The sequence below is a fragment of the Perna viridis genome, chromosome 9 (genome assembly GCF_037379345.1).
Source record: "Perna viridis isolate PV_CMFRI_1.1 ecotype Kerala chromosome 9, ASM3737934v1, whole genome shotgun sequence".
In the NCBI taxonomy this organism is placed as follows: Eukaryota; Metazoa; Mollusca; class Bivalvia; order Mytilida; family Mytilidae; genus Perna; species Perna viridis.
The window spans coordinates 19,353,089-19,377,319 of record NC_142453.1 but is presented as its reverse complement, the minus strand read 5'-3'; the positions used below and the strand labels follow the sequence as shown (position 1 = coordinate 19,377,319).

At 33.4% G+C, this 24,231-nt stretch overlaps 1 protein-coding gene across 1 annotated transcript; it reads right to left on the bottom strand.

The window, feature by feature from the left end:
• Nucleotides 1–149: 149 nt before the first annotated feature.
• On the bottom strand, nucleotides 150–23,163 carry LOC148607216 (caspase-7-like). The gene is made up of 7 exons (XM_088544034.1): nucleotides 23,030–23,163; nucleotides 19,396–19,458; nucleotides 17,731–17,793; nucleotides 13,998–14,284; nucleotides 11,005–11,210; nucleotides 8,200–8,317; nucleotides 150–2,766 (listed from the first exon to the last, which is right to left on the bottom strand). Exons 2-7 carry the CDS (start codon nucleotides 19,455–19,457, stop codon nucleotides 2,561–2,563), a joined length of 942 nt encoding a protein of 313 aa, XP_088400160.1. The 5' UTR covers nucleotide 19,458; nucleotides 23,030–23,163; the 3' UTR covers nucleotides 150–2,560.
• Nucleotides 23,164–24,231: the final 1,068 nt, after the last annotated feature.

Here is a 24,231-nt window from a genome sequence, read left to right as displayed (position 1 = left end):
ATATACGCATTTCAATTCAGTGTTCTAAATCCGTGTAAAGTTTCTTGAGAATCTAGAGAAAAATTGAATGTTGGACACAGAGACGGGCTGATAAAGACATGAAAGTCCTGCAAATTTGCGATCGAAGGGATGCAAAAAGAAGACTGATGAAATGATAAAAATAGAGTCTTTATTGTACAGGTTCATATTCAATGTTTTGTTTGTAAAATAAAAAAGATGCATGAAATAACAAATCTAAGGAAGACAATAAACATTTGAAATATAATAATAATTCTAACTTAACCATGATTCAAAGTGTACGGGCCAGACAGGGATTAAAAAAAACCATAATATTTCAAAATTAAATAATCACGATCAATTTGATAGTACCCATTTCATTTGTTACTGATACTGAAGTGTCTTTTTTTCATTAATATACCAAAAAATAAAAATCTTTATAAGATATTTAAGTGATTGATTAAGTGACCAGAATCAGCCATTACTTTGTCACTATTTGAATAAATTATCCGATAAATTTCATACTTTTGTACAAGTCTGTGGCGGTCTCTGTAAATCTTTGCAACTTGAGATAAATGATATACAGACCCTATGAGGTCAGCTTCATATTTTGACCTCCACTTAAGGAAAACTACTGATCAATCTATAAGACAAACACCATGACATTTCATTCCGTATTGTCAGTTTAATTTCATATGTGGCAACATCCCTTCTGAACCTACGTATGGAGTTTTCATATCACAACTCATACATTATGCTTGCCACAGACTCTTTGTACCGCGCTAGACCTTTTAAATTAGGCTTCTGGAACAGGGTTATGTTGCTACAAGACTGAGAGTCATCACTACAGTATATTTCTTAACAATGCTTTCAATACACTTGCTATCTATAGTGCTACATCTCATCTTATAAGTATAGTGCTATCAACAACACTTAATAGTAACTTCACAACTAATAAAAGAAATGGGAGCATGTTCATTTATTGAGCAAAGAAAAAAAAGAACTGTTTTATTGTATGATTCTCTGTTGTTATCAGTATACTTGTAATGTACTGAAATAGAAATAAATATATAAAATAACTTGCTTCTTCATTTAATTTATGTATGTCACATTAATACTGGAACGACGATATGTTTTTAGCTCCATCGCAAAAGTGACTAAAGCCTTCAAAATCCAGGAAAAAACCCTGCTACTGAAGTTTTATGGTCGTCGTCATGAACTCTTGGATCAATTCCGAAGTGAGAAAAATGCCTTCGGAAAATGCCTACCCCCGACTTACACTTGCATTCAGATAAGGTCTTGATTAAGTAAATACCTGCATTGGGTTACATTCCAATTTTAAAGAGGAAATGGAGAACAAGGCATAGAGAATTAAATATTATCAAGGACACAAGGATAATAAAAACATTTGAACTTTAACTGAATTGTAAAATATTGAATGAAATATATATTAAGGATGTTTGCTGGTCATGTTCAGACATTTTTTCAGATGTTCGTAGTCCTTTGGTTTCATCCATTTCATAGCATTAATTATTTTTGCCCAGTGATCTTGCAATTTCATAGTTTCATCTAACATACCTTAAAATTGTTCTTTGGGAAGTTTCAATGAAATCCATGTTATTTTTTGCAGTGGTTGTAATACACAAAACCTACATATACTGAGAGAAAACCTATGGACTATGGAAAATCTAGAGAAGTTCTTTTTCCGTCAAAATTTCAAATGCTTAAATCTAAAAAAAAACCGAGCAAACTAAGCAATCATCTCTTTTTCTATTTACATGTATGTTCTTCTAGCAATAAAGATCTTATAAGATTTCACAACCCTTTGAAGCCCTTGTTATTCTTACATAGACCAGTGAACCTCTTTAATTGTAACATACCAAACCCATGTTTATTACATATTAGGCAATGTTGAATACAAAATGGAATGGGCGAAAGGGTATGTGACATGTGGAATATGGAATGGGTGAAAGGGTATGTGACATGTGGAATATGGAATGGGCGAAAGGGTATGTGACATGTGGAATATGGAATGGGTAAAGGGTATGTGAAGCAGGGCAATGATGTGGGGAGTTTATTTTATAGAAGATTTGAACAATGAAACCTGTCTATCTGAACCCCTTTTGAACGAAAGGTTTCGTACTTATAAGCTTATGGCAAGTTATCGTTAACAAGGGTTCAAAAAAATTAAGCTGATATGAAGAGACTGCATAAGATGCTTAGTTTACACAGGTTTCTGGTTGATTCAGTGTTCCGTATAAACAGAGTTCTGGTTGATACAGGGTTTCGTTTAGACAGGTTTTTGGTTGATCAAGGGTTAAGTTTAGACAAGTTTCACAGTTTTCATATCAGCCTGAATAAGGATATGAAAAGACTTACAAAAATACAAAAATTGTAATTGTAATCATTGCATAGTGAAAATATTTTTCTGTGAAACTCATAAATAAGTAGAAATTAGAACCTCAGATATCTTTTTCTATACAATAATAATAAAAAAAAAGTTATTTATGCTGGAGTAAATAGCTATGGGAAATCAGCTCCAACACACTGGTCAACCAGAATATCAAAATAAATATAGTCTTTTGGTCAGTGATGACGTGGTGCAAGGGATTTTCCAGTTTTTCCGGCTTCCTCTCAATTCTTTGAATTTTCTATTGATTGCTATCAATACTTTCTGGATTTCAATAGTACTCTTTGATTCATCCTTACTAATGTCCGCCAAGGTGTTGACAAAAGCATTAACAAAGGCATTCTCCTTTCCAGCATTATCTGCAGAAAAATAAGAATCAAATTGGGGGAGATTCATGCATTAAAAAAAAACACTATATACACTAAATTCAAAATTATATTTCAAATGTATAAGTTATAGTACAGTCTCAATTTGTCATAATAAAGAGCTTTGCAAAGCGCATCATGATAAGACTGAAGCATTTGAACTATGTTCGCTTGAGGCAAGTGTGGACACAATTATTCGTTTTTGACACACTTAAGCATAGGGATTTACATTCGATTAAGACACAACAGCTGGTTTGGACGCAATGTAGCAACGCAACTGAAATTCAATTTAAAGTAAAAAAAGGTTTTGTATTACAGGTACGAATAAAAGACCTTTACCTTCGATCACTGTTACCAAAAAACATAAAAGATGTAAAACTGATAAAAAAGAAGATTGTGGGGGGTATGTCCCTATGGCCCCTTATAACTCCAAATACAAAAGCAGATATCTCAAAAATTACAAGAGAGACATCTGAAATCTGATTGAATAATGCAGGAAGGAGTTCTAATAAGGATTCCAATAAAAAAAGAGTTTTGAAATTGAACCAAAAATTAAAAAGTCGACTTTTTGGGGTGTAGCACTTTGGAAATAAGGAATCAAAAGAAAAAAATGTTTTTTTTTTCTTTCCAAATTGTACCAAAACATCCAAAAACCATAGAGTCCTCCACCATCTCCCTAGTAAAAATGTGTTAAAATTACATAAAAAGATCATATTAATTTACTCAAGTTATCGTAAATAAACAATTTTAGCGGATGAAAATGACACTGACGCAACCGCTTTACCGACGACATGTTGTGCCATGATACGACTGAAACAATCTGTCGTCATATAAAAATTATACAGATTATGTATACAATTGGCACTTTGCAATTTATTGTTCTTGGGTTGGTTTGTTTAAGTGAGTGATGAATGCATGGTTTTCTCAAAAATATATACAGGAAAAAATTACATTAAAATATAGCATGGACTGATGCTTAATATGACACTATAGCCATGGCAGCTATCCTGGTTTATCACTTCTAAACGTGTACTACATATTTTATTTATTTGCTGCTGTAATATGAGGCTACATTTAGATGAGGGGCCAGAAAGGTCACAAGCAAGTGAGCTAACGGCGATGTGTGTATTTGAAAATAACATTCTTGAGATGGGCCCCAGGGATAGTTATCAGACAAACCAAATGTGGTTTCAGTAATCAGCAGACACAAGTTCCTTGGACAGAAAATAAGAAATTGACATTTATCAGGATCAATTTACAAAAATAGATAAACATAATTTTTTTCAATGAAAATATACACTTATCTTCAATACATTGCTTTGATATTTTTCTGCATCACCACACACAGAATATAGTTATGATTTAAAACAAGACGCTCCCAGGAGCCTGAACCGCTCACTTGGTTAAATTTTTGCCTTTCAAGGGCAATAACTCTAACAAGAAGTTGTCCGACAATTTTTACTCCATGAAGACTTTGGTAGGACTTTTCATGATGATCATTTCATCAATGGAAAATTTCATTCTATCTATTATAGTTTCCAAGATATTGACTGAAAACTGCATAAAACGTAATTTTTTGCCTACCAAGGGCAATTTTTATAAGGAATCGTCTGACAACTTTGATCCCTGGAAACCTTTGTAGGCCTCATCATAAGAATCATTTCATCAATTGAAAGTTTCATTCTATCTATCATGGTTTCCAAGGTATAGGCTGAAAACTGTAAAAAAAAAAGTCATTTTTCACCTCTCAAGGCAATAACCCTATACATGGACTCATGACAACTTTGATCCCTGAAGACTTTTGTAGGTCTTGTAATAATGATATTTCAGCAATTGAAAGATATTGGCCAAACATAACGGTTTTGAAGATATATGCAAAAACTACTGTACGACCCTAATGTTCCATTTTTACTAAATACGGCAATGTTTTTTAACTGATCAAAAATCCAAACAGTTATTTTGTTAAGGATTCCCTAAAAAACAAAGATACCAACTTTCATTGAATTCAGTATAGTAGTATCTGAAAAGAAGTTTTTGAAAGTAATTACAACAAAAACAGCAAAAACTGTCCAAAAAGGACAATAACTCCAACATGGGTCAACAGACTTTCACCAAAACTTGACCACTGATAGATTTCATCATGCTGAATATCTTTAATTCATGTCAGAATTTCGCTAAACCTAACAGTTTTGGAGATATATCCAAAAATCTGCTGTCTGACCTATATGTTCTATTTCCAGTAACGGCGGCCATGTTTTTTAACCAATCAAAAATCAAAACAACCATTTTGTTAAGGATACCCTAAAAACAAAAATACCAACTTTCATTGAATTCTGTACAGTACTTTTTGAGAAGATTTTTAAAAGAAATAACATCAAAAACAGCAAAAAACGTCCAAAAAGGGCAATAACTCCAACATGGGTCAACAGATTATCACCAAAAGTTGATCACAAATAGATCTTATCATGCTGAACATGCTGAATAGTTTCACCCTGTCAGAATTTGGCTAAACCTAACAGTTGTGGAGATATATGCAAAAATCTGCTGTCTGACCCCTATGTTTTATTTTCAGTAATGTTTTTTAATCAATCAAAAATCCAAACAATCATTTTGTGCAAGATACTCTAAGAAACAGTCATTAAAAGTTTCATGCAAATCTATTCATTAGTTTCAGAGGAGAAGATGTTTGAAGAAATTGTTAACGACGACGACGGACGCCAAGTCATTGCAAAAGCGCACATGGCCTACGACCAGGTGAGCTAAAAACATATATGTGGGAAATTATGGATGAACTTGCACATTCAAGAACCTAATCTACATTTATTTGAAAAAATATAGCTCCGATTTTATTAATCATTTTCTAAGATAAGAAAAACAATCATTTTATGCAAAGGTGTCACTAGCATCAGTTTTACGTGCATTTATTTACAAATTAGGTTATTTGTAAAATATTCCTGTAATCCATGGAGAACGTTAGTTATATTTCCAGAATTTGTACAAGGTATGATAAAAAGACCCTAAAACTAAAGACTGGCACAATAAATGAAACCCTGAGATTAGTACGTTGGCTGAGATAATCCCCCGTGCACCCCCACTCATCAACCAAAATATGATTTTCAGGTACTCCTGTACCTTCCATTCACGAATCTTTTTTGTCGCCAAAACATTAACTGAAGCATTTTTGTATTTTTTGGCTACTTTTTATACCTTTTTGAGGCAAAAAATATTTTTTAAAGCTTTTTGATGTTATAAACTTCTTTCTACAAAACCAAGCAAACTGACATATGTATATATCATCGTGTATCCCAATGTCTCAGCTTTGCAATGGTAGCACGAAAGTTGTGGTAACTCTCAGAGTTTTTGTAGTAAAATGAAAAAAAATATACCCCTACCCCGCCGAAAAATCGCTTCAATTGACATATTTTTCAATGTCAAAATCAGTATTAATGTAAGGGTACATTCTTTTCATTTTACTACAAAACCCTGAGAGTTACCATTGTAAAGCTGAGACATTATGTTACACGATGATGCCTAAATGAGTTTAGTTGTTCACACATGCTATCCCATGAAGCCTTAGACATTCAAACAATTGAGTCACAAAAATCTAAGCTTTTTGACCCAGTGGGGTACAAATATAGGCTTGTACTGAAAAAGAGTCCGCGAATATTCTTTGGCGACAAATTGATTCGGTAATAGGAGGTATAAAGGTACCTAAAAATCACCGTGAAATTGATGAGTGGGAGGGTGCACGGAGGACTCTCCCAGCCCATGGACTAGATGAAATGGTGAAAAAAGGAAGGGTGGTCAAATGTTCAAAATAGTCTACCAAAATTACATCTTAAATTTACTGAAAATAAAACTTAACCTGAATTTCAATGGTACTATAAGAAATATGCAAGGTTTTAAAAAATATATTGTTCGGTTTTTAAGGAGGTAGACCTAGACTAAGGGACATAACTCTTGCAAATTTAAGGAACATTTGTATTTAGGTTATTATATCAATCTCATGTAAGCGTCAAAGTAACTAGGATTCATTTCATTCTGTTTCAAATGAAAGCTTGATAGGCTTTGGTGAAATTGAATATGGTACAAACATATCACTGATTTCAAGAGTAACGTCCTTTACCCTAGGTCTACCTCCTTATGTTGTATAATCTGGACAGATAGACAAACAAACAACTTTTTGGAGGATATCACATAATACCTAGCCATTTCGTATGGTGGGGTATAAAAAGGATAAAGTTAGAGCGGCTGATAAGGTAAAAATGAGAATTATAAAAGGTTGAAACTCGTGATGCTTTTTATAGGCAATGTATACTGCATATGGAAATATATAGACAATCAGATATAACTGTTAATAATATAATTTTTCACGGGGACCAGTTTGATATGAATGCAGTCATTAAACCTTGAATAGTTGGGACAAATATAGACACAGTACCATTCAATCTTAATAAAGCTTTAGTTTTTGAATGGGATTAAACATTTGACACAGGATAAGGATTTGACCCTTTTTGGCCTCTTATTCCTAAATAGTTCCAGTCACAACCTTGAAAAATAACACCAACCTTTTACTCAAGTTATCATCCATAAATCAGAAAAAAAAAAATTTTCTGGCGCCTTAGTGACACTTAATTCTTAATTGGCTAAAGTAACAAAACCCAAAGATCAATCCCAGTCTCATTTTGAAGTATGGCACCATAATTCAAATTAAAAGAGATAGATTCACTTTAATCCAGTAATTGTCTGGATATCAGGAAAGTCTTAGCCCCTAAAGTTAATTCAAACCTAATGGCACCATGTGATACATTCTTTAAAAGATTCAATTACTTATAGTCAAGTTATTGCCTGGATACTAGGATAATGTATAGTTCAACAATCATAATGGCAAAAGATGGCCTTAAAAACGTGAACCGTATGCCAAAATCGTAAAGGTGGGCAACTCTGTCAAAGACATCAATATGCTTTGACTGGAGAAATATGGTTAAATTCTATGAAATGCATATTTTTGGTGCTTATTTTGGCCCATAATTTAAAATTGGTAAGGGCATACCCCCAAAAACAATCCAGCCTTCCTTTTGTGGCTGGAATCTCCCAATTCAATTTTATAAATATAAACAAACTTATATTTGTGCTAATGTACAAAAGCAATATATCTACAGATGATGACAAAGACCACGACAACATGCAGCCATAACACTATATGACCACAACTTCTGTGGAGGGTTGAATAAAAATATAATACATTGTAGTTTAATGTTACGGAAGAGGGTTATTTCAACAACAGGTCCAACTTGGGTTCAGTTGAGGCAATGCAATCATGGGGTAATATGAAAGAAACAATTTAATGATAAAATACCTGTAATATCTTACTCAATCTTATAAATATTTAAAGTAATAAGACACGCAGAAACCAATAACACTAACCTATACAATAGGAATCTGAAGTATATGTCAAGAAGTCGGCTTCTCGTGGTATTCTTTTTGTCTGAATCTTCAACCCTGTCACAGGAGCATCATGACGTGTTTGTGGCTCTGGTACTGTCTGAAATAAAAATCAGTTTTAACAGCTCTGCAGATGCATATACATATTTTCAATAGACATGAACATCTTGTATGAAATTAAAACAAATTCTGTTCTCAGAAATCTCCTCCCATTCAAATCTTTAAGATTTTAAAATTCTGGGTAAAATGTTAACTTGACAGAATCCACAAAATTAATAAATCTAAAATATTTGTTTTTGCTTATTCCTGGCAATAAACAATTTAGGTAGTTTCTGATTGTAAGTAATTTGAATCTCTGATCAAGATGTAAAAATTCTAATTGAGAAAAAATGTTTATATAAATTAATAATAAGATATATAATGAGCAAAATTTTCAGTCAACAAATGACCTTCTTCAGTGCCTTAAATAAACTGAGTTAGTATGAAAGTAAATGATCAGTGAACACAACTTACTACCTAAACAGGTGAATACCTGTGACGTATAAAATTTTATTGACAGTTAACAAAGATCTTGAACATTGTGTTATGGACACATGTTGTGTGTTGATCTTGAACACTGAATTATAAAACTAAAAATATTTACAAACACTGTAATAAGAAACTACAAAATAGGACGAACTTAATGTTTTTTGTTAATTCCGTGTGGGTGTAAAACACGGAGTTCTTTTATCCAAAATACCTCCCGCTTCACTCTCTGTAAATCGCTCCAGACCGTGTTTTGTTCAACGATAAAGATTTTCATTTTGTTGAAATCATCGAGGCAGTGGTTTGGTAATCTGAAGTGTTGACTCACTTGGAGTAAAGATTTTTCTTAGGTCGCTCCCGTGTCCGTTCAAGCGCTTGTGGAAAGGCTGTTTCAGCCCTCACAAGCAGACTACGCAAAGTGTCTGGCTGTTTGAAAGCAATCATAGGTGGTTCGGGAAAGTATTTGGGCTGTTTTTAAGGCAGGGTGGTATGTTAGAACACAAGGGGTTCTGTTACATTTTTTCTTTGCCTTGTACTGTAACAGACTACTTCTTGGGACATTGTGAATTTTTTGGAACCCTTCCTTGATGGTCTTGTATCTATATCCTCTTCTTCTTAAATTATTCTTCAGTTGATCTAGAAGTTTTTTAAGGATTCGTCATTTGAACAAATGCGCCTTAGCCTAAGAGCTTGACTAAATGGTATACTCTTAGTCAGGTGAGATCGATGACAGCTCTTAGGAATAAGATATTGATGTGTGTCAGTTGGTTTGGAGTATAGGTCCATGGAGAGCTCTTCCCCCGATAAGGTGCTGGAGGTATCGAGGAATGAGATGTCAGTAGCAGATGTTTCGTGAGTGAACTTAATTGAAAGATGTTGATTGTTGGCACGTGCGATATCCACTTCATATCCACATCGTCAATAAACCTACACAAGGACAGATGTTTTTCTATAGAGGATTCAAGTAGTTCTTTTTCAAAAATTTTTGAAAATGTTGGCATAAGACGGAGCCATTTTGGTACTCCCTAGCTGTCCAATGAGAAGGGTCTGAAAAATTCCCAATGATGTTAGAGCTCTCAAATTTGCAAAGCAAATTTTCGGTCAACCCTCTGCGGGACTCGAACTCGTACCGTTGTGACATTTATGGCTACACCGCCTGCACTTAGTCCAGTGCCCTAGACTACTCGGCGAGCAAGGCTATATAAAAATATAGCTTTCGCTGGCCGGGTCATTCCTCCTCGTAGGATTAATCTAGGGCTGTAACTTAGTACATGATGTATGTTAGTACGGGACAGTTCATCTAGGTGTTATTATGTAGGATAGAGGATCAAATTAATGATGCAAGTCACAACAAATCAATATTATACAAGGGTATGTCTCAGAATGTGATGACTCTATTCGCTACACTGCTCCATTGCATCATATTGATACAGGGAAGATAATAGAAACTTATAGAAGGGTCTGAAAAATTCCCAACGATGCCAGAACTCAAATTTGCGATGCAAATTTTTGGTCGCTCCCTCCGCGGGACTCGAACTCGTACCGTTGTGACATCTATGGCAACCGAGTGGTCTAGGGCACTGGACACTACCAGGCGGTGTTGCAATAGATGTTCGAGTCCCGCGGAGGGAACAACCAAAAATTTGCATCACAAATTTGACAGTTCTGGGATCGTTGGAAACTCTATCAGATATACATATAGTACATTCATGTAACTCTATCAAATACATGTACATGTAGTGAATTAATGTACATAGAACTCCATCAGATACATGTAGTACATTCATGTACCTCAATAAAATACATTAGTACATTCAAGTACATGAAACTATATCAGATACATGTAGTTCATTCATGTAACTCTATCAAATACATGTATGACATTGATGGAACTATATCATACACATGTAGTACTTCCACCCTGCTATCAAATACACGAAGTACATTCATGTAACACTATCAAGTTCACAATTAACTCATGATTCTGTTTCAACAGGTTTTAAGGAAGTAGACCTGGGGCAAGTGGCATAACTCTTGAAATCAATAAGATGTTTGCATCATATTCAATTTCATTAAAGCCTACCAAGCTTTAATTTGAAATAGAATTATTTCAATCCAAGTTACTTTGATGCTTAGATGAGATTGATGTAAATTACTTTAAACAAACGTTCCAATAACTGGTAAGAGTAATGGCCTTTATCCTAGGTCTACCTCCTTTATGTAATAATCCACAAAAGTGTATACATTTACAGATCCTATTACCTGAACAATGAAAAACTTAGGTTTAAGAGCAAGTGTTGAGTTGTTTTGAGGCTGGAAAGCTTCTTGCAGATCTTTTAACTCAACTATTGACTTGTAATTGCCTTCTTGGTTGCCATGACAATAGATCAATCCTGGTTGCCCATAAGACATTACAAAAAACAACACACATGTATGTCCATTGTTTTTTCTGTAGTCTACACTAGCAGCTGATAAAAAAAAGCAAGAGGTGAGCACATGATACAACAATCCCATTATTTAAAAATGAACACCTTCAATTAACTATAGTGATGATCCTATTCATTCCTTTGTTCAAATTTATAATGATGTTGCAAGAATAACAGCTGTCCATAAATTATTTTTTTTATCACATTAAGTTTTTTGAAATCTAAACATGAATACTGTAAAATATTTCCTCTTTCAAATCCCTGCTTGCAAAGGGGGTGTATAATTTGTTTACAGTTAAGGGTTACACATTTCATATTTGCAACTCTTCCGACACCAATGAAAGGTTTTTAATGAAACTTTGAAGTTTCGCGGATGGCTTATGATCAAATGGTACATCAATACATATATAGCCCTCGTAAAAATATTAAATGCTATTGATTTTCAAGGTCATTGGTTAAAAGGTGCATTTTATCTTATTGGTTGGGTGTATGAATGTGGTGTGCATTGTTCAGTTATTCTACTTTTCCATATAATTGGCTTGTAATTCCTAATTCTAATCAAATTTTGAATAGCCTTAATATAGTTGCAAAATCCATTAACTTTCTTAAACAATAATCAAGGGAAACTGTTGAAAGAGGGCAGTGATATTGTTGACTTTTTTTTTAAGAGTAATCAAGGGAACCAAGGTTATAGCGGTAATCAAGGAGTAATCAAGGGAACCAAGGCTATAGCGGTAATCAAAAGAATGTAATCCAGGGACAAAGAAAACAGACATACACAACAAAAAACATACAGTAACTAAAATCATACATACAAAATAACAAAAGCAAATGAGCAACTCAGACTCCACTAAAAACTGGGAGCATGGACCAGGTGCACTGGTAGGGTAAGCGTCCTCTGCTTTTCTAGAAACACCCGCCTAGTTGCTCATAAAAAGTCAAGTCTGGGGTAGAATCTATCCCATTTTCTTTTAATTGGGAAAATGTGCTTCAGTTTTTGTTTTAATTATGAAATTTGGAATAAAAGTAAAACATCATAAATTTGTTGTTAAGATACTTGATATATAGAGGATATCAAGAAAATGACAATTCTGAAACATTTAAGCATTGTAGTAACAAACAGAAACACCATATCATGCATTTTGACAACCAGTTGGGATGTTGATAATTATTATACAGATAGCAGTGTTTTATTGAATGTTCCCAGTGAAATAAATTTCGATAATTCACACTGTGAAATAAATTCGGTAATTTCACTCTCGGACTTTCTCCCGCCAAAACATAACAACTTTGAAATCAATCCGCTGTTCATAAAATTTGAAATTTATGTTGAAAATAGCAACGAATAATCGAGGAAATCTATATAATAAATAGGTTAATCAATTAATTTTTTTTGACAAATTAGGAAACAATCATTAGATGAAACAGCCTTATTTTGGAAGTAACTAAAGACAAACAATATCAATGATATTCCAGATTCCTATGTGATGCTAGGATAATAAAAAACAACTAGACATTGCACCTAATAGGACTAACACCCCCAAAGCCTGTTGAACCCTATACATTTGGGGACCAATGTGAACACAGGATTCATATAGGACATAATTATTAGGGGGATAATCTAAGCACTTTTTGACACCCATATTTACTCCAATTTCTTAAATATCCAACTCCAAAACTGCAATCAGTACTAATTTTGTTGTTGTTGACATCACAATGACAGTAGATGACTGCAAATTTACTTTATTCAAACATAAATTCCTTACAATATACACATTCCAAAATGGTAATTTAACACCCCATTAAGTTTCATAACAATCCTATAGTTGTTGAGGAAGAGTTGCAGACAACGCATGAGACCAAGTTTTGCTGAAATACTTAAGTTCCAACAGCCATCACTTCTACGATTTTTGCCCAATCTTAAAATTCCTGACAATATACGAATCCCAATATGTCTAACACCCCACTAAGTTTCATAGCAAGTCATTCAGGGGGAGTTGCAGACAATGCATGAGACCAAGTTTTGCTGAAAAATGCCGAAGTTTAACAGCAATCATTTCTAGAATTTTTTATCCAAACATTACTTACTGACAGAATACACATCTCCATGTGGTGTATCATTACATCCCACAAAGTTTCATAACAATGCTACAAGCTGCTAAGAAAATAGTCTGGTCAAACAGACAGACAGAGACAGACAAACAGACAGACAAGATGAAACCTATATTATACCCCCAAAGTTTGTTTGCAGGAGGTACAATAATAGGACATGTAATGGGAAATTAAATGATATCCTGCTATGTTTTAAACAATTTTTAGGATCAAAAACAACTTCAAATAGCCAAAACTTGTGTGTAAATAATCTTAACAAACTGAAATCTGAACTTGATATGTATTTTATGATACTTGATAATTATACAAAGAGTAATCAAGGAAACCAAGATTCTAGTGGAAATCAAAAGAATGTAATCCAGGGACAAAGACCAGACACAGAAGACAGACAAATGCAACAAAGAACATTAAATACCAAAATAATACATTCATAGTAATAAAAGTAAATAAGCAACTCGGACTCCATTAAAAACTGGGAGCATGGACTAGGTGTACCGGTAGAGTAAGCGTCCTCTGCTTTTCTAGAAACACCCGCTGAACTACTCATAAAAAGTCAAAATTTGAAAAAGATCCTTCGATATATATCCAAAAATTATTAAGTGTATCTGGAAACTGCTGGGGGAACGGTCAGACAGACAAGCAACTTTTCTGAGGGTGTCACATAATACCTTTAACTTCGTCTGATGGGGTATAAAAAGAAAGAAAACTATAACATGCCTCTCCGATACAGGTCAGTAAACTTATCCTTGGTTAGATTTTGATGTACCATTGGTTCACTATCTAGTGGTTCAAATCCAACTTTTTTTAAAGCTTCTTCTAATTTTTCGCAGTCTGCCTTGGCATACTTTCTGGTATATCTTTGATCCGGCATACCCTCCATAAAATTACTGACAATTACAGCTTTGCCAACTTTTCCACCTTGTTTATGACATTTTGTGTAAGTATCGGACTGGAACTCTTGATCAGTAATCACTGGTGTTTGCACTGGACCTTGAAAACTAGGCCTGTGAAAACAATAGGATTGATAGATTGATTAATTATTGTTTAATATCCTATGGTAGATATTTCATACATTTCAGGACAAGAACAGTTGACCAATCAAACAAACCATATCTTGTACTAGACTGACACACTGAGCTTGATTTTTTAATGTGTCATCTCACATATGTACAGTCATTGAACCGATCCACGCAACAATTTGACCTATCGATGACCGTTGACTGATTGATTGCTGACATATCGATGACTGATGACCCGTGACCGATCTGATCACAGTTTTATTATGTAAAATGACGTAAGATTTGTTTTAAATAGCAGACAATAAAAATAAAAGTATAAATTGATGTTTAAATCTATTACATTACATACATATGTGTAAAATTGACAAAGAAAACAACAAAAACCGTAAAATATGTTGATAGCTCTGTGGTCACGTGATGTGATCACCAGTTAAATGGATCGGTTTGATGGATCGATGACGCCCTGAAACTGATCGGTGATCGATGACTTATCGCAGTTTTTGTTGCATGGATCGGTTCAGGTACTGTAACAGCCCTCAGGTAATCCTACCACCCCACTAGGAAGCATTATTCTTACTCTGAGCCAACTGGTGGTCACCCTATCCCCTTAAATAACATGTGCTTGTGCAGCAACCATTTGAATGGAGGGGGGGATTTTTTCCTGAGACAAACTTTTTTTCCTTTGACCCAAAAACAACTGGTAATTTTTACCAAGGCCAATCGAAAACAAATATTTTTTTTCACCATCTATTGAAAAAAATCTTTTTTTGACATCTCACTACTGCACAGCAACTTTCACAAAGTCAGCATGATTTATTTTTTGTCATTTATTTTTTAAACAAACATTTTTTATCACTCCAGTGATTAGTCAAATTATTTTTTTTCGCATTTATCAGAAACAAACCTTTCCCCCCAAAAAAATCCATAGCCCCCCCCTCCTGAAAATCAAATGGTTGCTGTCTTAAACAAAAGAACAAAACATGCCTACATATCTTTCTTTTCTTATTAAAGAGGTTGGGGCTTAAACAAGTCATTTCTGTCCCAATCTCAGGACTTTTTCTAATCTTTTTTTCAGAATTATTTTCATAGTATACCATCTAATACCATCCATGTGATTCACCAACATAAACTATTTTACATATGGCAACCATATTAAAAATAAAAGTACAATATTTTAATATTAGAAATTAATTTTTTTAATATTAAAAAATCAATTTCTAATATTAAAAAATTAATTTTTAATATAAAAAATTCTTCTATCATTTTTTAATACTAGAAATTCATTTTTTAATACTAGAAATTTAATTTATAATATTTAAAAATCATTCCTCAATATAAGAAAATGAATTTTTAATATAAAAAATAAAAATTTCATTATCAGTCTGACACTTGCAAACATTTATAATATAAAAAATTGAATTTTCAATTTCAAGCAATCTGATTGGTTGAAATTTGAGTAAAAGGAAGGATTTGAGGAAAATCTCAACTTGAGATTTCTTTATGAAACCTGTCCCAATTAATCAGCCAAAAATGTAATTTTAATCTTATTTACTTAGCATAGTATGTATGTTGCTTTGAAGCATATCAAATTGGTAAAAATTAAACTTACCTAATGTTGCTTGGAACTAATCCAAACCAATAGCAATTGCCAAAGGCAATATTTTCTATAAGGCTTGTTCTAATGTGGGAAAGTGACAATAACAACTACATGTGCAGTTGATTGCAATACATGTATATCATATATTTAGATAAAAATATTTTTGTATATGCATTATAAGTGTTTGTTTAAACCCTGTATCATTTACCCTATATCGCATACCCTGTGTAACACCTCTTAGACCTATATTGCATACCCCATTTGATACCACTAAACCTATATTACATACTTAATATTGTACCCCTAGGCCTATATCGCATACCCTATATCACACCCCTAGACCTATATTGCATTCCCTATAATAATCACACTCCTAGGCCTACATCGCATACCCTATATCTCACACACCTTCAGTGACTATACTTGAAGTAAAGTTAAAATATATGATATAATTAATATGACATGTCAAAATCTGTATTGCATGTAGTATTAACCCTTGACCTATATCACTCTGTAGGCCAGTGGCCCTTGGGGTGATATAGGAGTCTTGGGTTGATACTAGCTTGTGATACAAATAGAAAACTCATCCTTTAGTGAAATAATATTGTAAGATAGGTGAGTTTTTGACCTTAATGTTTCTAATTTTTCCCATTTTGCCTGTTTCTTACGAAGACTTACATCTAAGAAGAAAATTTATTTGGGACATTGTTGTAAGTTTGAAGGACTTTGTTGGTGGTATGGTCTAGACTAATTCATTTCAAGCAAATCAAGTGTGAAGTTCAAAGAACTGTGTGACATAATTGTAAGTTGACTGCTCCAGTAAATTCCCCCAAGAATTTCTGCAGGTGTTACATCATTTTAATTCACTAAAATTTAAGATGACATGTTAATTGTGTTTTTATCATTGACTTGGCCTTTCGTATGAATATTTCTGCTGTCATTTTTCCATAGGTCACTTAGGAAAAGGTAGGTACATAAAGATAGCTGATCAGAAATATAAAAATTTTTAAGCACCGCCAGAATCTTAATAATGTAGCCTCTATTATGTATTTAAGTACCAGACCATACAAAATTCAGACAATGTCCATATTAAAGTGATTCATGGTGAAGAAAAACCCACCGAACAAACAATGCTTTTTCTATATGCATATGCTATATTTTACATAACAGTTGTCCTTTCCATATTCAGATCTGTACTTTTGAGAAAACCACGCATTAACCTCCAACTAAAATCAACCAAATCAAACCAAATCAAGAATGATAACTCTTGCAAAGTGCTAATTTCATGTACATTCTATATAGATTTTATCTCAAAATCGCAACACCCAAATGAAAAACTATGACTGGTTATGTGGTCTGTAACTGATTCTGAATAAGAAATAAAAGTGACTTTGGTGGGTTTTTGACATGCATGAATCACCTTCTGTCTGATTTTTATGAAGACTGCTACTTAAGGAGGTAGACCTAGGGTAAGGGACATAACTCATGAAATCAGTGCTATGTTTGTATTGATTCAATTTCACCAAAGCTTATCAAGCTTTCATTTGTAACAGAATCAAATAAATCCAAGTTACTTTGATGTTTACATGGCATTGATATAAAGTGCAGAATACAAACATTCAAATGATTTATAAGAGTTGTTTCCCTTACCCTAGGTCTACCTCCTTAAGTCCTCAAATATTTATACTTGAATGGGTAAGATGATCACAGAGGTCAAACCTTTAAGAGATTTGGCAATTATGGGCATAATATTCAAGCTTATGAAAGATAAATAGATTTGCTATTCTGTATCTAAATCAAAAACCCTTCCTCTTCATATTTTTTAACAACTTACTGAATACTGGACCCTGGTATTTGTGATGTATCTGCCAATCCATGAGCATCTGTTGTATCATGTCTACATAGAAAAACAAAATCATCATTATTTGAAAATAAAGCACACTTTTCATTATTTACATGAAAGTGAAATAAAATTTATGACATATGTAATGCAACAACCAGATATCATATCCAGTGGTAGAAGCTTAGAAAATGGGTATCCCAAAGAACGCATGAAAAAAAAACAAGAAGCTCCCAGGAGCCTGAATCACTCACAGATGGTTTATTTTTTTGCATTTCAAGGGCAATATCTCTAACAAGGAGTTGTCTGACAACTTTGACCCATTAAAGGCTTTAGTAAGCTTTAGCATAAGGATTTTTTGATCAATTGAAAGTGTTTTCCTATCTTTTACACTTTTCAAGATATTGATTGTAAGCTGCAAAAATATAATTTTTGGCTTTTCAAGGCCAAAACTAACATGTCTAACAAGGAGTCACCCAACAACTCTGACACAAAGTGGACTTTATAGAGATCTTCAAGCTAAAGAAGGTAGTATACATTTATTGTGGTCTAAAAACAGAAAAGGTGGCTACAGTTTAGGCTTAATCTATACAATCAGTTTCAAAGTAGATAACCTAAGAATGCAGGTGACCAAGTTTGGTAATAATCCACTGCGCAGTTTCAGAGGAGAAGATTTTTAAAGAAAAGTTAATGACAGACAACAGATGAAAACTACGGGTGCCAAGTGATGACAAAAGCTCACATGGTCTTTTAGGCCAGGTGAGCAAAAAATTGATATACAATGTAACATGTACATGTACAACTGAGTGCTTAAATAATGGCTATTAAATACTTTGCCATGTGCAGCTTGATATGACCAAAGAGGTGGAACTCTGAACAGTTGAGAAAGTATGGCCACACCATTCAAGCTTAAAAAATACTGCACTGAATTGGGATTTTGATTAAATGTTGTTAAACATTGCCATTGAATAATAATCAGGAAAACTGGACAGTAGCCAAGGATCAAGAGCTCTTCTCATGAAGACTCTAAAACCTAAGGTACATGTAGGAAATTTATTAATATAATATTTTTATTTCTATGAAATTCTGAATAGTTCAGCATTATCGAGCAACACTGTCCATTTTGTATAACCTAATTCAGTATTTTAACCAAGCCCCTCACTATGGAACAATTTCAATGGTATTCCGATACACTAATAGTTGACAGTTCACAGTAATTAATTTGGTCCATGTTAAAAAAATATTGATTTCATATTACAAAAACAGTCTTGTTATTTTATTCTTGTTTTCTGATGTTTTTGAATTGAAACATTAGAACTGTTTTCAATCGTCGGTTATATTATTGGAGTATAAACGACTTTGGGGTGTAAGCTGCAACATAAACCACAGCATGGTTCATTCAGCGTATTCTGACTCAAAGTTGTTTATGTCCCATACCGGTAACCTTTCCAAAAAACGAAAACAATCGTTCCATGTTTTTTCCTTGGAAATTGAGTCTTTTTCAATTTATAGGTATAGAGTTAGCACATAAGGTATCATGTACAATGTATTTTATAAGTCAGCCTATGACAGGGTCGCTAGAGGTCGTTGTACTAGCCCTTTCTACATTTTACTAGCTTTGACCTAAGTGTCAATTCTTGTGTGATTTCAAATACCTACCCTCCTTTTGAATCCATCTGACTTACACCTACACAAAATTTGTTATCTCTTTGGTCACTCATCCTACAAATAAATGGTAAGCATTATGACATAGAAGTTACAATCCTTTCCTTCCAAATTATCAACAACTAGCCCAAAAAATAGAGGACTGAATAATATTCAACTAGCCCTAAACAATAAGAATACACATAATTTCACTACACCTTGGGCTTCGGGCTATTGGCTGAACTAAAGGGGAGCATTGTGTTAAGGCAGAAATCACCACGAGGGAGGACATGGGTTATTTGCCTAAAAAATGCAAAGAAGACAAAAAATAAATAGGAAGACATTGGTCAATGGCCCATTTTTATGCATAAATAATGCATTATTCATATTGTTGGCCCATTGTACAATTTGAAATCACTCACTTCATGTCAAAAGAATGAGTCACTGACCAATTTGAGAAAATTCAAAGATCTGACATGTACTTACAGATGAGGCTTATATATACTTTGTGCAGGTGGTGTTGCCATAGATGTCACAGCGGTATGAGTTTGAGTCCCGCGGAGGGAATGACCGAAAAATTTGTAGGCCTTTTATATACATGTATCAGTGTATACATAGTAACTAAATTATTTCTGCCTTTTTCTTAGAAATCATAAAAAAAGGTTTTGTTGTGTGAAAAAGGTGTCATTAAATTGTGTGGCTTTAAATTGTTAGTTGGGATTGAGATAAATCTTGATTTAAATATTTAAATTCCAGATTTGAAAATTAAACTAAACAGATCTTCTAAACATAATTATTAATATCTGATCAAAATAAAAATGTAATGCATTGTACTACAAGGAAATGTTTTGTTTGATATTTAATCAATAATATTTGGAACTGGGATAATGAAGTGGTTTTTATAGTACCTCCTTGATCAAAAGGCCCAATTTTTCAATCATGATGTTAAAATGCAATGCTCCTCTGTTCAAACATATCTTGGGTTCATAGAATGCAAAATCAAATACTCTCGAAGGGTACTACTTGTAAATGGTTAAGAAGTCCAAAAATGGTGTGTGCATTTTCTCAAACTCACATGATATTTTGAAGTAACAATGGAATTATGAGAAAAGTCAGACCATGCAATTACCTCAAAGACAAATCAAAGCCTAAGGTAATTCTAGTCATCTTCCACAGCGTTTCAAATTTCAATTGTCTCATATCAAAAATACAACTTAATTTACCGTGAAAGTACTTTAATTTGTGGAAACCAATTTTTGTAGAATAGGGAAGAAATGTAAGTTTGTGGATTCTTGAATTTGTGGTTTTGAGGATTTCAGTATACTGTACACATCAATAAGATTCTCATTTTTGTTTGGAACCAAATTTTGTGGTTTGGCCTATCCACAAAAATCACGAGAATTGTTACCACACGAACAATATTACTTTCACAGTATGTGTAAAACAGTATTTTCCACTACACAATTTTAACAATTAATTTATGACATGTTTACAAAGAATGCAGCCACTTTTTTCACCATATGATGCTCAGAAGATTTAGGAATTGAACAAATACATTGTATATTGTATTTAATACATAAACATGACAGGCACATCTAATAAAAATTTAGTACAATGAAACCTACACATGTAGATTTCTGAACCAAACCCTGAAATATCTGAAAAGCTGTCTGAACCAGAATCTTTTTTGTCCCTGAATAACATTCTTTTGATTTCCAATACAATCTTGTTTACTTTGATTAATCATTCATTGTTTATTTAAGTCATTGTTTATAAATGTAATTCCTGTACTTTTATTATCTTGTTGAATTTCCCATATGTCATATGATTGTGAAAAAAAAAAAACGTTATAATGGAGAATTGGACCTAAATGAATGTGTTTTGTATGTTTGTAGCCTATGATTTATGTACTTGATGCAAGATAAAAGGAATACTTTTCTAGGATGGAACTTTGTTAATTGATGATCGCTCGAACCAACATTTAGATTTATGAACACAGACACAACCCTCCGATTTACAACACACAGGTACAGGAAAATAGTTGCCCTTATATACTCCAGTAACATGAAAGTAAACTGATAGTGAAAAACAATACATACAGAGGCAAGGAATTCCTGACTTGGAACAGGGTTTAAGTCCTTAATATAAATTGAAATGTACTTTGAACCTAGAAAAACCAAACATCTGTCTAAAACAATCACATTTTAAAGTATAAAAGTGGTTTAGTTTAGCCAGGTTTCACTATTCAAAATATAAAATAATTCTGGCAATGTCTGTTGATGATACTTATCTGTATTCTACATGTAATATCATGATTGTCAGAATGTAGAAAAGTAAAAGAAGTAACAAATTCCTAGACTTAATGGATAAGTACATTGTTCATTGTAAATGTAACTGGAGAGTATGATTTAACTTTCAAAAAATGTAGTGTTGTCATAGACAACTTTAACATTAGCCATTTAAATCGAATCTGGTGAAGACTGATTTTTATACTTGACAAAGAAATAATATATGGAATTGAAGGCTGCAAGAACAGTAACCAGTAATACAGTAATGCAGAAATACACATGTACATGTACATGTACATCTCCAAACATAAAATATCTGAAATGCTTCTATAATATATGTATCATTTAAAAATTTTATGTACTGGTAGCATAAAGGTTCCAATTGTAATGTCATCTGAACTTAGGCCTGTTGAGTCCAGTTGACCTGAATTAAATTGAGGAAGCTTTTCCAGATGGATACAAGTCATCTATTGAGGATTGAACCCTAGTCAGCTTGATGACCTGACAGGTAAAAGAATTAATTTGTTAGCCAATTTAACTCATTTGGTAGGCTATTTTTTCTAAAGCTACTACCTACTACAACACAGGCATGATCTTTCCTGCCACAGATATATATTAGTCTTGGGTTCAATCCTCAATGAAAATGGTACCATTTTGAAAGTTAAACAGTGCTATACAATTGTTATACAATTGACATCCATAATTACATTTGCAGTCCAAGGAAAATACATGTATATCTTTACTACACTATCACAAGTGACAATCACGATGTTGGAATATTGACAAAGCTTATCATCAAACAACATGAAGATGATTTTAGTACAGTGAAAACAATCTGAACCAAACCCCTTAAAAATTTGACTAAAATTTAAGTTTGGTATAATGTGTAGGTGTTCGATTACCTAACTACACTGTATTGTAATAAATCATCTGCCATCTGGTGGTAGCAATGGGCAGCAAATCCTTGACTTCTCCTTCAACATAATTAGGGTTCTAACCAGAGTTAAATGCCTAGGCCTAGCACAGCTCCATGAGTAATCAATGAATGGTTGAGGCTAGCTACATACCTTACCAATTTCACAAAGAAAAAAATTACACCTTCATAAGGAGATTATCTCCAAAATTAGAAAGTTATGAAAATATACCCATGTTTTAGAGCTATTTAAAAACAAATTTTGCAGTTACGATTTCATTATTATACATGACTTGTACCTGGACGAAACCGTGGAAAGTGAAAGTACACAACTTATGCCTCTTTGTCTTAAAAAGCTTACACTTACTATTACTAACTGCTGATTCCGCTCTAATAATTTTGTCTAAATTAAAGTTACTTACTTCCTATATAACAAAGACGCACTTACGTCTTAAAAATAAGAAATTGACATACACTTCCCTGCTCACAGAAATATTTTGCTACTCCTGACTGGTTTACGAAAATTGCTGCTCTTTTATAGCTGTTATACAAGTGAATTAGGAAACAGCTTAAGGAGATTATAAAAGTGAAAAGTTTCCGTGTACGCAGGTTTCTGATTACGGTTACAGACCACCAATTCAACCAATGAGCATTTGGAACGTAGGCAAAAATAGTCCTACGCAGAAATTACCCCTGTTCCTCATAGTGCTGTGAAAAAAGTTCTCATCTTATTTAAAAAATTTAAATAGTTTCTGAAAGGAAAAACATTTCTGTACATTTTATAGGTGCATTTTGCTTCTTGTGATGTGAAGCCTAATCTCCATAATGATTTTTAAATATACCCCTATCTTGTGAAAACACTGGGATTTCCCATGCTATTTATAGACCCTTCACTTCCGGTGACCAGTACTGCACTGCAAGTCTGCTAACCCCACATGCCATTCTGAGGATTGTGAGCTGACATATGTAGAATCCTGCTGATATATAGTCCTCTGCAGGTTAAAGTTAAGGTAAAGTCCAGAGAAGCCATTGAATAATGTGAAATTAGCATAGAAGCCTATGGGAAGTGGAATTAGTGGTTTTTAGCCTTACTTCCAGCAAGAACATATCATATGGGTGATGAGCTATTCTGCAAAATTAAGTAATATATAATAAAGTATTGCTTTTGTAGAATAGCGCATCAACCATGTGATATTACCTTGCTTGAAGTAATCGGAAACCTGCGAGACCCGCGGTTACTATATCCAATGAGAAGCCTCCTTCAAAAACCGTAATGAGAGAATTCATTTGCACATCCAAAGAATTTTGTACACTAATTTGCATAGAAAATTGAAAATAGACTTTTGTGATACAAAATAGACTGTTGTCTAACAAAATTGATTTATGTGAATTGAATTTTAAATTGAATTTTGTGACACAGAATTGACTTTCGTGACATTAAATTAAATTTTGTCCAAAAAAATGAATTTCGTCATTACAAAATGAAGTGATCATAAAACAAGTCTGTGTAACATAGTTTTGTACGACAAAATTGATTTTGTTATTACGGAATTCAATTTTGTGTAAACAGAATTGATTTTGATTACAAAAAAGATCAAGTCCCATTCGGCGCCCTGTAAGCTCAACATCATGTATAATGGACAGTCCGTT